General features: G+C 39.8%; 1 protein-coding gene across 1 annotated transcript in view; it reads left to right on the top strand.

Annotated features, from left to right (window-relative positions):
• itfg1 (integrin alpha FG-GAP repeat containing 1) overlaps window positions 1–16,078 on the top strand; it is a 168,529-nt gene that overhangs the window by 109,393 nt on the left and 43,058 nt on the right. The window contains exon 12 of the mRNA XM_059351179.1: window positions 921–1,029. Coding sequence (XP_059207162.1) covers window positions 921–1,029 — 109 coding nt within the window. The remainder of the gene's footprint in view (window positions 1–920; window positions 1,030–16,078) is intronic.

The following is a 16,078-nucleotide window of genomic DNA, read 5'->3' as shown; positions in this document are numbered from 1 at the left end:
AGATAGTTAGACGTGCCACTAAAATGACATGCCCTTGTTGAGAATGTCTACAGTATTAAAGAATTTGATGCCAAATGGAAAAGGAAATGAATAAATCTCACAGAGCACACAAGAATATTTGATTTCTCTAATGCAGAAAAGTGGATTATGTGTAAAGCCTTTTTCGACACTGACGTCAACAAAATGATTTAAGTTTATGCTTTTCCTTTCATGCTCAGAAGTAATATTCCAGAATTGGACTGAGGACAGCACAATGTCGTGTTCAGTTTGGGGCTTGTTTCTAATCAGTGATGCCTTTTAAAGTGCATACAGTAGCTTGTGCGTAAGCCTACAATACTCCACCTTTGCCATCTTTGTATTTACAAGACAAAGGACTGTTATTTATTGTATGTTTACGCCTCTTTTACAACTGCATGCTGTTATTTTTTACGCTGACTGTCTTTTTTATGTCAACTTGGCTTCATATCCATGGAGACAATGGTGTGTTCATTTTGTATAATGATGCATCCTTGCACAGTAAACACTACAGAACAGCACAATGTCTTGCAAAAATACCGCGCATAGTTTGACAAAATCCTTCACACAATCTAACAGACACACTTCCACTCACACCCACAATATGCACAGAAGCTGTATTGCAATCTGCTGTACGTGTCAGTCTTATCAGTATTAATTATGACTGCTAATGCGGCCTGTCTGTTACATTCAGCTCTGTCTTTGTCTCTCGCACTCTCTGAGAGAGAAGTTATAAATGGGAAAGAGAGATGTAGTGAGGAGAAGAAAAAGGAGAGAATAGAGATGATAAGATGATGCTGGATCCGTCACCCAGTATATTAGAGGGATAAAAATGTACATCAGAAGGCACACACACACACCATGCTCCCATTGTCCCTTATCTATGTGCCTGTCTTCATTTGCAGGGTATATTAGACATGCTGGTTCTGAGCAAGGCAGAGGGCAAAAGCGACTTGATCATCCACGCCTTGAAGAACAATTTTGAAGCTGATGCCTACTTTGTTAAAGTGATGGGTAAGTGACTAATTTGCCAAGCACACTCTGTTTCTCTCTCCTCTCCACATGCCGAAACTAGTTTATTGGATGGCACACATGAAGAAATTGAACTGCAATTTTAATATTTTATCCATTTAGCATTTTTTTTTTTGTTATTTTGTTTTTTACTTTTTACCATATAACCGCCCCCATTAGACCAATTAGAATCATTGCAAGTGAGCAGCTCTTTTCCCAGACCAAGAAACCAGATGGTCATGACTATTATCTGTCATATTATTTAGATTTCTAGCCTCAAGCTATTCAGTTAGTTGAGGAAAGGGGTTCTTGTCTGAGCGTTTTGTTGTATTTCAACCTGAATTAAAATAGCCACCTCTCCCAAAAGGCCATTTTAAACACTGTGACAGTCCTCTTTCTTGCTTCTCCGCTATACGCTTGAATATTGCTTTCAACAAAGATATACTGTAAATACAGCGCTGTAAGGGAGACACTTCCCGCTCTAGTTTGTGCCACAGATAATGCCCCATTCTACACCCGACAACCAAACCAACAAACCAAACTGAAAACATAACTCCTTGGATATATTCTAAAGCTAGGAGCTGAATGTCAAAATGTAAATGAAGTTTAACTGTTTTACTACCAAACACTAATGCTTGCGGTGCTGCACACCATGTAGTCATATACCCCAGATTTGAAGTCTGACTGGTTCTTTTATTGCTTGTCAGCGTCCTCCCTCTCTCCCCATGTAACCTGTCACTTTCCACTTTTGACTGCCTGATGAAGGTGTCAGAAATGCCAGAAATATAAACTTCATTCTGTCTGTGCAGCGAAGACGACTAAATATTCACTAATTCAGAAGAAATAGCTCACACCGTTCATGCAGTTTGCTGTATTTCAGTCACACTTTAAACCTGGTATTCACAAATTATGTCTGACTAGAAGCAACTGTAGCTGCAATATCTTCGTGCAATGCTCAGAAATAGTTGTTATATTTTTGGCTGACTGCTTGTTCCTTTCAGTTAATGGATTTTATTACTTTTGGGGTTTTTTTTTATTGTAACAGCGTTTGAGTTAAATCAAGAGGCAAGAGTCTTTTGAAGTCAAAATGTTGGTACAGCGTTAGTACCTAGTGACATTTGAGGAAAGCAAAAATAGTTCCACTCTAGGGTGGGCCTTTGCATAGTTTAATCTGTCACTCTGCTCCGCTCATTAGTAGGAAAAAGAGCGTTGCTCATCCCTTTCTGTTTCAGAACAGTTGGCGAACAGTTGTTGTTTTGTCTTTTTGGAAGGGAGGGGCTACAACTGCTCCTCTGCATTCAGAATCACAAGAAACACACATAAATCACCATCTTACACACAGTGTGTAATTATTATTCTTTGCCAAGTATTACATATTCACACAGATTTTACATCTCTAATACATACCGTCTCAGATGCATTGTTTAGTACTGATGCTTTTCATTCATCATAAACACTTCGGGCTCTCTGATAAAGTTAAGACATGGAACCATTAAACAGCAGACGAAGAATAAAAACTTTTCAATCTTACACTTGAAATGTCTTTAAGCCAATAAATAATGGACCTAGTCACCATGACGTCACTCTTTGGTTTGTGGACTTTGTGGCCTCCCTCATTTGAAGCGTCAAGTAAACCACCTTGCTCTCCTTCCGTCGCCATCATTGTTTTTAAAGCCGGGAGAGAACATATTTGGACTGGGAGGCGCGATAACGGGTGTATCTAAAAAGAAACTCAAATAAAAATAGAATATATGTTCCTTACCGGAAAAAAATATTAACGAGGCGAATCCTTGGAGTGTGTTTTAGTACAAATGGACATTTTTAAATTACCAAAATGTTCAAATTAACTTTTATGAAACAAAAACACACGGTGAAAGTGGTCAATTTCTGAGATGAAAACAGGGCAAACACACACAGCTATTTAGACACATTGTTTTGCCTCTCTCCTGATGGCGACTGGCCGTGTTAGGGACCTGTCAATCAAATGTAGCCACGCCCCAAATCATAAGCTTCTTTATCATCTATTTTTTTCGAAATGGGACCACTATTTACACAATTAACATCATATTGTCTTGATGAAGACTTGAAACTAGCGATTTCATAATGTTGCCACAATATTTTTTCTCATTTGTATATTGAGATAGATAGGACCGGACTTCTTTTGCAACCGCCATTGGCGACCCCTGTTGGACATTTTATAGATTGTGGGCTTAAGGGTTTGCTTCACTGCTCAGGACAAGAGGTTGCTGCCTTATCAGTATATATGCCATGTGGATTTCAGTGGCATTTAGTCAGTTGAGGATTGTGATCGCCATGCTGAACTTTAATGGATGGTGCTGCAATACTTTTAATGAAGGGATCTGGAGAGTTAGATAAGGATTAGACAAGAACATCTTTTTTCAATCGATAGCAATATGGTTTCCACACTTTAAATTGTTTCCAGGAACTTCCCAACTTTGCAACAAGTTAGTTCAAGGAGGAGTGCATGTGCTTTCACGGTTAGACTTCTTAAGGAGTTATACATCATTGTGTCCAGCACACAGGAAGAATTTACTAAATGACATCCATGATTTCCTGTTTCCTGCTTTGCAAATCATTCCTTGTTGAATAATTGTTTTGAATGCTAAGTTGAGGTCGAATATCAGTGACTGAAGGGAGGATTGACGATAGTTTTGCCTACACCGATATTACGGCACTATTCTTTTACTATGAGAACTAAGATGTTATTAAAATAATGTATAGAATATGCACAGTAGTGTGCATTAAGAGATGTTTCTGGTGGAGCGACATATCCTCCTGCTGATCTTTAAATGAAATATTTAATTACAAACCAGTTTGCCGTCTCTTTTCCTCCGTTCTCCTTATGTCTGCTCTCCAAAACTTTGCTCTGCACTCCATCAGAGTACTTAACTTCGTGGATATGATTTGAATTGTAATGTTAAAGATAAGACAGTAATGTTAAGCAGAACATGACGCTATGTTATCTCAAGCACAGACTTTTAAAAGGGAGCAGTTGTTTGAACAGAGCTACCAAGCGTTCACACTCTTTCTATAGATTCAACTGTATCATGTACATTTGTCCCCCTAAGACCAAGCAATCTAAAGTAAACACAATTTAACAGGAAAAATATCCTTTTTTTTCTGACCTTAATTTTCAAAATCTAGCCCATCTTGTAGAGTGTTTTATGTTGACTCTAATCGATAATTGCAATTGAATTTGCTTTCCTGTGATATCAGAGGAAGCTCAGTGTTGTCTAGCTTCTCTCCAGGCACATTGGGCTCAACAGCAACAAGCACTGTGCTACAAATTGGGAAATATAATGATTTTGTTTTGGAGGAAATGCCAAAAAATATCAGATATTTCATATGTCAGTAAATAAAAAATTGTAAAGGGAAGTCATGAATTTTCAGTTTGCCTGGCTGCCTCAGTGTGTACAGTATGTTTGTGTATGACCTTGACTCGTCCCCCTTCCTCCCGCTGTAACATGAATTCCTCTCGTACCGCCTCCCTAAACACTGCTGTTCTCTTCGTTATCCATGTCTTGTCTCACTGCAGCACATCAAACAAAACACACACAGATACCGCCACACCAAAATGCCTGTCTCCCCCCTCCTCCTCATCGATGCAAACACTGTCAGCTCCTGTACTTCTCCTCTTTATCCGACTTCAGCCTAACACATTTGGTTGTGAATATTTCATACATGTTCAGTGTTGCATTTTCGCATCCAGCTGAGTACAGAGTAGCGAGCAAACAACAAGCAACCAAAATATAAATGTATCTGTCAAGTGTTACACCCTGTCGACATTTCCTTCCTCTCCCCTGTGAGCACGAGCTCAAATGCAGCTTAATAGCCTCGCGCCTCCCGTGAAACCCCCTGAGGGCAAATAGTTTATTTACCATTCTATTCAGCCGTCTCTGATAGCATGGCTGATGGCATTACACTGTAATAAGTGAGACTGAGTGTCTGAACTTCATATTCAGACTTGACACATTATATCAGCCGGTGATGTGTCTTTGTAGACAGCCTGATCCAGTCCACCGTTCTGTAAGATGGAATCCTATTTTCTCAATATGACATCCCTCAACCCTCCCCAGAGCATTATTGAACAACACCCGCTGAAGGATTGACTTTGTGTCGGGCTTGGTGCGCGCGTGTGTATGTGCAGTTTGTGAGTGAAAGGTAAGATCCCTGGATAAATCCATCACAGGTCGGCCTCCGACAGCAACCTCGCCTCTCGGCCTGCCAGAGGCCTGGACTCTTGCTGGGCTTTTCACACTGAGATGACCTGAACCTGTACCGGTCTGGCATCTTATCCTCCCATGCACCTGACATGCAATAGTTCACTCACTAGCGCATTCCATCAAAAACCGCACCTCTGTTGCCGTAAGGGCATTTATTATTTAAGAGCAGGCCAGAAGGTTTTTGAGTACAGCTGCAGACCAGGAGAAGATTGGCAGATAGGATGCCATTCTGTAGCAAAAAAGTAGAGTTTGCATGTTCCCACAGTGTCAGCGTGGGTTCTCTCTGGGTCCTCCGGCTTCCTCTCACAGTCCAAAGACATGCAGCTTAGGTTTAATTGTCCTAAATTGTCCGTAGGTGTGAATGAGAGCATGAACGGTTGTCTGTCTTTACGTGTCTGATAAGGGGGTTTGGATCAGCGGTTAAAGACAGTTGATGGATTGAAGGATTATCACTATAAGCATGTTATCATGTGTAGCCTCTCAGTGCCACTAGCTATAGACTGTAGATTCTGTGTCTTGCACTTCTTCGTTTTCGCTGAAAAACGAACAATGTCTCACTCCTAAACCGAGGTCCATTGTAAGCATTTAGTTCTTCACAGGTCCATTCATGGTTTAACCTCAAGTGGTGTTGCTTTGCTTGAGCTGGGTGGTAGGAGCAGGGTCCAAAGTCATCGGTTGTGTTGCCAACCATATAATGACTTTTCACACGCCATTATTAAATGGTTTATTATTTAAACGTCATGATCTCACCATCCTGCAGCGCAGCAACTTTTTTATGTAATCGTCTTCCACTTAAGTGTCTTTCTCTGACGGGCTCATAATAGTTTTGACCCGCCTTTTTATGTTGGGCAACCAATCCATATGAGAGAATGACCATGTGATTGTGACATTGGAAACCCAGACCTGTACTTGACCAGAGTCTGGCCAAGTACAAATTATATTGTCTCAGGTTTGTAAATCAGTGTTTAGGTGAAACGGAGGGTGTGAACAAATTGCAAAGAAAAATTAGATATTGGAACACATATATGTATTGTTTGTGACTCTTTCTGAACACAGCTGCTCATCAAGAGATGATTTATCATGCTGTGATATGTGGATCTGCTCTAATTGTCCCCAGGTCTATTCAGACTGGGTCTGATCCGTTTTGGTCATTGAAGATATATATACATATTAAATGCATTCAATCATACGTATATTATTTGGGGTTTTAGAGGAACACAGTAAGGACATGCGTGCCTATTAAGTCGTATAGAAAGCCAAATGGCTCCACTTTGTAAGCTGTAAGAGACAATGAGGCGCAAAGTGGTTGCAGGGTGGACAGATGGATGGATGATTACTGCTGAGGAGGGAGGAGATGGGAGAAATCATAAACTCCAAAATTAGAAAGAAAGATAAAATGATGGGTGATGGGAAGCAGAGTGGGAGGGGGTCTCTCTGCATGAGCATCTCATAGTGCGTGCATGTGTGTTGGTGAGATGAAGAGAGAGAGTGACAGGCAGAACTGTATGAGTTGATTAGTTTCCTGCTCACTTATTAGGATGCAGATTAGCTGCATTGAGAAACATCTGGGAGCTTTTCTCGGCCCCACATACTTCCTTCTCCTCTCTCCACTCTTCACCTCTCCTTTTATCTTTTCTCCTCCTCGATGAAATCCAGCCCTCTGCTTTCCTCTCTTTACCCATCTCCTCCTCTCCTCTCTCGTTCTCCCATTTCTTCTCATTCCCGCCTCTTTCATTTCCGCCCCTCTAACCCTCTCCAGCGTCTGTCTTTATCTTGCTCTCACCTCTCCTCCTGCCTTCGCCCTACCTTCACTCCTCTCTTGTTTCTCCTCGGCGAATGTCTCGTTTCCTGTCCTCCTGCTTCCTCTCCGCCTCTCTCAGTCTGTCAGTCAGAGCTGTCTTTTATTCCCTCTTTTCATTTCATTCAAATGACAACGAGGAGATTTACATGAAGTCTTTCAGTGTGGCTCTGTCGTCCGGAGGAGGATTTGACTGGAGGCTGTATATTCAGATTGGTGTGAATACTTTCTCAGTGTCTGCTGCAACACACAAAGACGGCTGAGTGGGAGCGCCTGCTCCCATGTTTGTCAAAATAGCATCCTGCAGCAGCTTATGTTGACAGTTGAAATCGTAATGGCTCTGCCTGAAAATATGACAACAAGCAATCTCTACAGCACATTATAAGACATGTTACAGCTATTTTATTCATTACCAACAGTGAGCAGTCATTTATAGTACTTGTTTTAGTATAGATTCTTGTAATCCCTCTCTTAGAACATTTCTGATGTTTTCGCCTCTTGCCCAAAAGCCAAATAACAGGAAAACATCAACCCAGGCACAGTCATGTGGGCTGCAACTAACAGCTATTTTAATAATCCATTTATCTGTTGATTATTACTTTGATGAGCTGATTATTTATCGAAGAAAAGTATTTACTCTTTTGTACAGTGCTCTTTCAACCATGTACTGAGGAACCTGGTCTCACAGAAATCCGTAAAATAGCCACGGATTTTGCTTAACTCAAAATCCGTGGAATAGCCACGGAATCGCTCAAATTTCCGTGAAACTGACACGGATTTCGCTACAATGCAAATTAAAGACAGTCATATCCCGTGGCTATTGGTTTGTTCCAAGTCACTTGACTTTCAAGGTTCCGGCGGTCAGAACAAAAAACATGGCGCACAGTTCATATTTTGACTTTGTTTCTGCATAAAAATGGATTTTGATCACATTTCTAACGAGAAATATATGTTTTATTTTCTAAATATTCACTCAGTGAATGTACATAATCACTTTGTATGTTGGAATAGCCACGGGATATGACTGTCATTAACTTGCATTGTAGCGAAATCCGTGTCAGTTTTACGGAAATTTGAGCGATTCCGTGGCTATTCCACAGATTTTGAGTTAAACGAAATCCGTGGCTATTTCACGGATTTCTGTGAGACCATGTTGGTACTGAGTATAGATGGGAAATGTAACCAGTATGTACACCAACTTTATTAGCTAGCAAGGTGTACCTAATAAAGTGGCGGTGTGGTCTTCTGCTGCTGCAGCCCATCTGCTTCAAGGTTGGAGGTGTTGTGCATTCATAGATGCTCTTCTGCATACCTTGGTTGTAACATGTGGTTATTTGAGTTACTGCAGCTTTTCTATCATCCCAAACAAGTCTGGCCATTCTCCTCTGACCTCTGGCATCAACAAGGCATTTTGGCTCACTGGATATTTTCTCTTTTTCAAAACCATTCTATGTTAGTCCTAGTGATGGTTGTGTGTGAAAATCCCAGTAGATCAGCAGTTTGTATATAATACTCCAACCATGCCATTTTCAAAGTCACTTAAATCACCTATCTTCCCCATTCTTTTTTTGTTTACTTTATTGCAGGTTATGAAATTACAAAAATATCAACAGCTTCATCACATATTCAATTCATCCTGCCACATTTATGCATTTTTTACAAGAGGCAATGCCAAAAGAATAAATAAATAAGTAAATAAGATATTAATTTTTAATTGTTTGCTTATTCAATGAATTGTTTCATTAAGGAAAAGAAAGAGAAGAAGAAAAAGAAAAAGAAAAAAATCTTACTCATTCTGATACTTGTCATGTGGTTGGCTGATAAGATATTTGCATTAATGAGCAGTTGAACAGGTGTACATAATAAAGTGGCCGGTGAGTAGATATTTGATCAGATATCACTCAAATTTGTAAAAGAAATTAAAGGATTCACTCTTGACACTCTCTGACATAACAATAACAATACAATCGGAAAATCTTGACAGAGTGACAGCTATATAACGTGAATGATGCCGTGCATCATTACACAAAGTAATAGATGATGAAATTCATTGACAACTTTTTTTATAATCGATTTTTTAGCTTTTCAGTAGAAATAAAATAGAAACTTTGACACCTTTCTTATCATTAGCAGCGAGACTACTGTGATGCCAGCCTAAATCAATTCTACGTTTTGTCAAATTCAATTTATTTGTCTAGACCATATCCACTTAGAATGAGGAAGCGGCCAGATGGACCAATTAGCAAATTATGGGTAGTGGATTAAGGATGAAAACAGAAGGAACAACTAATTCTGATTTGTGTTCAGAGTTGTGCATTGTATTTGATTTATGGCTCTGAAAGCTGATCCAGTCACCTAGAGAATACATTTTGCTCTGCGGCTGTTGGCATTGCTCCTAACCCGAGCAAATTCTCACTGAGCCTGCCCAGGCCACAACAAACAGAGGGAAGGTTTGTGAGGCTAACATTAGCCTTCATGACCCAGTGCTTCAGGCCAGTCAATGTGTTTTACAGCTGAGGGAAACTGACAATGTTGTCAGAAGAATACCAAATTGTATTTGTACAACTTTCATTCATAGCTTCAAATCAAGGGCACTCTGTCCTTTTGAGTCTTGGATAATTCTATGAAAGATGTTTATATGTTATATTTGATTTGCAATGTTTCCTGTGGAAAAGAATCGATAATAAAACAGAAAACATGGAGGCACTGCTGTCATTTTACTGTGACGTGCTGCCAACCAAAACCAGTTTGGATGAAGAGAATGTGTTCTCTCCAGACAGTTAGCCTCTGTGAGGATGTTAAACTTTATTCTAATTGATATGGCTAATTAACGTGGTGGTCACATTGCATTTGTAGTGTTCATCCAAAAGTGAAACACTGTGGAAGCCACATTGCCAGCTGTTCAGGGACAATGAGCATACAACAACGCTGTAATGATGATACCCTAAGTGAGCACTGAGCAGGGAGGGCTCCCTCTGGGATTTAGATCCCCACAGCGCTGCAGTGCCTTTCCTTACTTACACTTCGACCAGACAAGACAATAGCCATTAAGGTATGTCTAATGAGGGCAAACGGTGATATTTTCCAAGTTTTCAGTAAGGCAGAAATGAGAAAACCAGTTTTGCAGCAGACATTTTGTAAAAAAAACGATTAAATCTCCTTTTTTATAGTAGATCTCTCATATTAAATCCAAGTATTTAATGCTAGGTAGGCTTTTATTTACCAGCGAGATTAGAATAATCTTTGTACATACAGTACATGCTTCAAATACCATACAATACAGTGTATAATATCTGTAACATGGATTATGAAGCCATTAGCAGGTGGTCATTTCGGGACTTGTTATTGCTATATTAAGAGCAGATGTCAGCTCACTGTCAGTCACTGCGTGTGTCTGTCTGTGATGTGTAGAGAAGGGGAGGGGAGGGGGGCCTGTGTTGTGCCCATGCATGTCTGTAAGCAGCCCTGCAGTCAGCGAAAGCAGCCTGAGGACAATGAGAAGTGATGAGCATCTCAGAGCAAATGCCGCTCAGCTGTCAGATTGTTGTGTTTGCGTGTCAGCGTATTCGAGTGTACGGCATGGGTCTGCTTGGCTCTCTTTGACTCGCACTTGTAGCCACTAGCACTGACACGGCATGTCATGTTCCGCCGTCAAGGTCTGCCCATCAAAAATTGCTCTTTATGTCTGTGTGTGTTTGTGACGTCAGCTCAGGACTCTGCGTTTGGTTTCCATGGCGCCCTATGCTGTCTTTTTATAGAACGCCAATGAGGGCACAATTACAGGTTAGGCTCCAAGTGCATAAAGGCAACCTCGCTGTCACGCAGACGTGTCAAATAATATAGGGATCTAAAGTTGAGGTTAATGAAGCAATATAGTTCTGAAAGTGTAATTTCAGCATCTGCTATTACATAAACAGAAACAATAACTTTTGAGGGAAAATACTTAAGTGCAGTTACAGAAATTAATTTCCCATGAAATTACCTCTCTGCACTGTGAGGACAATATTTGGTGAGGGGGATTTTTTTCTGGTGGGTGACACTCCACTCAAACACCATATTTGTTGCATAATGGTTTAATGGTGTGATGTTTGTAGCAAGAAGAACTTCAAATGAAGGCTCAGATTTGTTATGTGTAGGAAATGTTTGCTGCTGCATGTTTTCAAGTTAAAACATTCAATTTTAATTTTAATTTAGAAACAAATTATTTTAATGTATTTGAAGTGTGCAGATTGCACTTGTACTATCAAGGAAAAAAGAAGTTCCTGTACCCACAGCTGATCAATATCTAATGACTCGGAATAGGATTGTAGCTTGAAAACTTGATTGGGACATCCTGTTTATATATATTTTTTTTTTTTTAAATAAAAAAAAACTTTGGCATGTTATGAAAATTTTACTTCCAACCAAGTAATTGAACAGTGGTTATTTTACATTACTTCAGATTGTAAAAAAAACTTGAACTGCAAAGATGAACATCTATCCAACATCCATATACAAATAAATGAGTAAAATTATGATGGGTGTCAGAGGAGGACAACTGGAAGGAAAAACACCTGGATACACACAAACACTCATATGACTGCCAGGGTTCATCAGCCAACTGAAGCAAATAGGAGAAGAGCAGAAACAAAGCTAACCCTAACACTGTGAGACAAACATCATGGGCTTTGAGCTGCTTTCAGACGTTGCTAATTCTGGAAAAAAAAATTGTAATCATTCGGTCATTCAGAAGACCATCCTGCTTGAGAGCAGGAAATAACAGAGCAGCATAACATTACTGTCTGATCATTATAATCACACATAAAGCCCCCAGAGTGACTCAACACACTCTTATTTCACTGGTTGTAGTACAGTTACAAAACAATTTGTTGTGGAGGAGCCAAATAAATGATATATGTTATATAAAAGTAATATCACACTCAAGGTTGTTGTACTGCACTTGACCTTTGGCCTTGTGTTTACAACCAGATCACAGCGGCAAAGATGAACACAACATCACTCCCCGTCATGTGATGAAATACATTTAGTCACAGGATCAATCATTATTGTATTTTTATAAGATGCTAATGGAAGCTAATTCAGGTTTTATTTTTTCTGCAAGGTTTTAACCTTTTGTCTGATGTTCATTATAAAGTCAGATGAAATTATGCTTTGTGCCTGTGAATGATTAAAATTACAACTAGCAACTCATTAATATTTGATGTTAACACCTACACCGCAGACAACACCTCAAATGGCAGTCATGCAATTAAACCTGGCAGGCTTTAGAAGGTAATGTAGTTGAACAGAATAGTAGAAATAGCAAGTCTAATTATCTGCATTGAATATACCATCATTTATCTTAGGAGCCTGAGATGAGTTTTTGAAAAGTAAATTCATAAGAGAGTCGTTGCTCCCACATATCTGAAACTTTTATACAACACACTCTGCATCTGTAGAAGCCGTGATAACACTAAAACGCACTACACCAAATGAGTCTGTTCTTTGGGCTGAAAAATGACCTGATTTCTAGTGTCCCAGGCCACAAAACTGGCAGCACTGATTAAGAGCACAGAGACCCTCTCTCCATCATGGCAGACCACTGTATATTACAAAGTGGCAAAGTGCTGCACTTTTGTCCAAAGTCACCAGTGGGCCTTCACTGTCAACAGTGAATTATGGCAGCTGTCATCTACCTGTCTGTACCTGAAACTTCAAAAAGCCAAGAATATCGATCAGCAAAGTACGTCTGGTCATAGAACCTGACTTTTGCTTATCATTAAATTAGCTACAAACCCATGCGGTGAGCTGTATAATATATTTCTTCCTCACTGGGCTCTGGGCTAAAGCATCCACCAGGTTATTATAATCCAGAGCTCTGACCACATGTGATCTCACTGCCAGAGAACAAGAGGCAGAGACACTGCAAATACATTTGGGTTGTTGTTTTTTTTTGGAAAACTAAGTGGTCTCCTTCACAATTTGTGACTGGCCAGTGAAAATGTTTATTTGCTGGATTTAAAAAAAAAAAAAAAAAAAAGTAGCTGACTTGAATGCACTAGTTAAGCATGTTTCACACAGGCCAGTTTCCTAGCAGGAGACCAGCACTCTGCTTGTGAGAACCACACAGGTGGATTCCCATGGCAACCGGCCCAATTTGTCCAGTTAAAATTCCTTGCTTGAGAATTGTGCTTTGTGAAGAGATGAAACAGCCCAAATATCCTGATACGTACATATACACGTGTGTGTGTGTGTGTGTGTGTGTGTGTGTGTGTGTGTGTGTGTGTGTGTGTGTGTGTGTGTGTGTGTGTGTGTGTGTGTGTGTGTGTAAATTCCTTTATTGATGCTCATGTTGGAAATTCAGGTGTTGCAGCACAAGTACAGAGTAAAACAGATTACCGGTAAGATAATAAAAAATACAATAAAACAATAAAATAAAAATAATTTAAAATAGATAGTATAAAATTAAAAATATATACATACACACAGGCTATCTAAGGGCGAAGCAACACATAAAATTGTACATCAGATATCTTAGGAGTGCCTCATATGTAGGAACACCAAAGAACACAAACAGTTGACTGGCACTTTGCCATTTGGGAACCTGAAGCTGCAACCTCATTGCTTTATTGTAAAGGGGTGTACAGAAAGTAGGGACGTCCCAATCCAATGGCAATCAATTGGGGAAAATCACACCATTTTTCACTGAATGGTACTGTCTTTAAAGCCATATAGAGCTCATCTGATCCTTTGTCAGCTGTCACACAGGTGTTTTTATTCACTGAGCTGTGTGTCTGTAAGAGCAGGATCTGCAGCGGTGGAACACCACACGCAATAAACGACAGCAAAATGCAATATGAGACAGTTCATTTGTGTTATTTATCTACTGTATGTACACGCTTCTTTAACGCTCAGTGTCTGTGCGTCATTTATGGTGCAAAGTGCTCTCTGTCATGCCCCAGCTCCTGCTTGGGCTCAGAGGACAAACAGACTTGTAATTTGCACAGATGAACATACAATGATGATAAACACTCAAAGGAATACAGTTGATTCACGTAACAGTCCTGAGGCAATACACTGAAGGACAAGGGTTAAGGAAGAGATTTGATACACTCACAAGGCCAAAAAGTAGGTTATTTTGTAAAAAAAAAAAAAAAAAAAAGAGGAGAAAAAAACACAACTTGAATGCAGGCATTATTTCCTCAATGCATACAGAACTATTCAGTGGACGATCATTTGATTCAAATTATTTTAATGTATTTGAAGTGTGCAGATTGCACTTGTACTATCAAGGAAAAAAGAAGTTCCTGCACCCACAGCTGATCAATATCTAATGACTCGGAATGGAATTGTAGCTTGAAAACTTGATTGGGACATCCTAAACCAGAAAAAAAGAGGGGAAAATAATATTTTACATTGACAGAACACAAACATCCATAGCAACATACTGGTCTGATGTCTCCGACGTAATTCAAATCATCAGTGAGAAAATGGCCAAGATAGGGCTGGGTGATATGATGATATATCTTGTCAGAACAATAATTTATTTTATATATCCTATACAGGTATCCTATACGATTTCTATCACAATGATAAATAATCAGTGACCAAACTGCATCACAGTAATATTTACATCAATTGGATAACGCTTTACGCTCTGATCCTCACATGTGGGAGCAAAGCTGGAGCAAACCATAGTGGCACTGTTTTGCTAATGGAACCATGGCATTGTGATGGAAAGATGAAACCACCATGGCCATGTCGCCGAGCCCTAGGCCAAGGTATTTTGTTCTTTGCATGTTATCAGAGGAATATCCCACAAACTGATATTATATGCTGGTAGAGAAGGAATCTTCCTGAAATTGTAAACCAGTATGACCTTCTTGAGATACTGAACATTTTTAAACCATCTCCGTTGATTTAAAAAAAAAAAAGCCTTATACCTCTAGCTTCATAAGTTGAGTTCCTCTCCTGCCCCAAAAGTTCCTCTCCTTTGGAAAACTGCCTTGACTTTACTATTTCTTGTTGCAACATTGCCTGTGCGTGATTTATATTTTCTCACATAGACACAAACATGCTATCGCCATTTCTCTCCGCTTCACAATCACAGTCACACCTGGGCTATTTTGCTCTCTGAGACTGGCAATTTTTTCAGAAACACACTTACAACCAGTGTTCACGAAACTCTACTCACTGGCTGGCTCATTGTCACAATGATGAAAGCGCACATACAGACCCACACACAGTACACAGGCCAGTTCATCCTCCACTTGATTAGGTTAGTCCTGTGAAGGAGCTGCCATCAGTCTTAATATTACACTAGAAAATAGGCTAGCTCAGTCCCACAGAGGCTGGATAGGCTATACTGTATGTGTGTGTGTGTGTGTGTGTGTGTGTGTGTGTGTGTGTCTGTGTCTGTGTGTGAGCGAGAACAAGAGAGAGAGGAGGACAAAATCTGTTCCCCACAGGATGTGTGAGAGCTATTCCAGGGATCTTGTTTTGGCCATGGAGGAACTGTTATGTGCTTGTTACATGTCAACCAAAGATTGAAGTATGGAGAACAAAGCCGCCTCACATAAAAAAAACACTGGATTTGAGTTTCCTCTCTCGAGTTTAGTTAGACTTGCCTCCACACACACACACACACACACACACGCACACACAAACGCCCACCCCGACTCAGACTCATCTACTTCCTGGAGCGACGGCGTGCCCATTGAGATGTGAAGGACTTCTGCATTCATGCAGTTTATGTCTATCTTTTCCTCTCTCTTTCTCTTTATGCATCAGTGAATTCATGTCATGAAATTCTTAATGTAGCATGTGTGTGTCCCCTCTTGCATTAGGCATGAATTAAATGTATTCATTTCTTTTATTACCACACATACCTTACATTCAAGAGTTTTCAATAGCTGTATAAAGACCTCGAATTAAAAGTACTTCCTTTTTTGGTTTTTACTTGGAATTTATTGGGTGTTTCACATTTGACAGGAAATGAAAAGGAGAGAGAAAGTTTGACATGAGGCTAGGG

The sequence above is a fragment of the Centropristis striata genome, chromosome 2, assembly GCF_030273125.1.
Source record: "Centropristis striata isolate RG_2023a ecotype Rhode Island chromosome 2, C.striata_1.0, whole genome shotgun sequence".
Classification (NCBI taxonomy): Eukaryota; Metazoa; Chordata; class Actinopteri; order Perciformes; family Serranidae; genus Centropristis; species Centropristis striata.
This window is presented reverse-complemented; position numbering and strand designations above follow the sequence as displayed.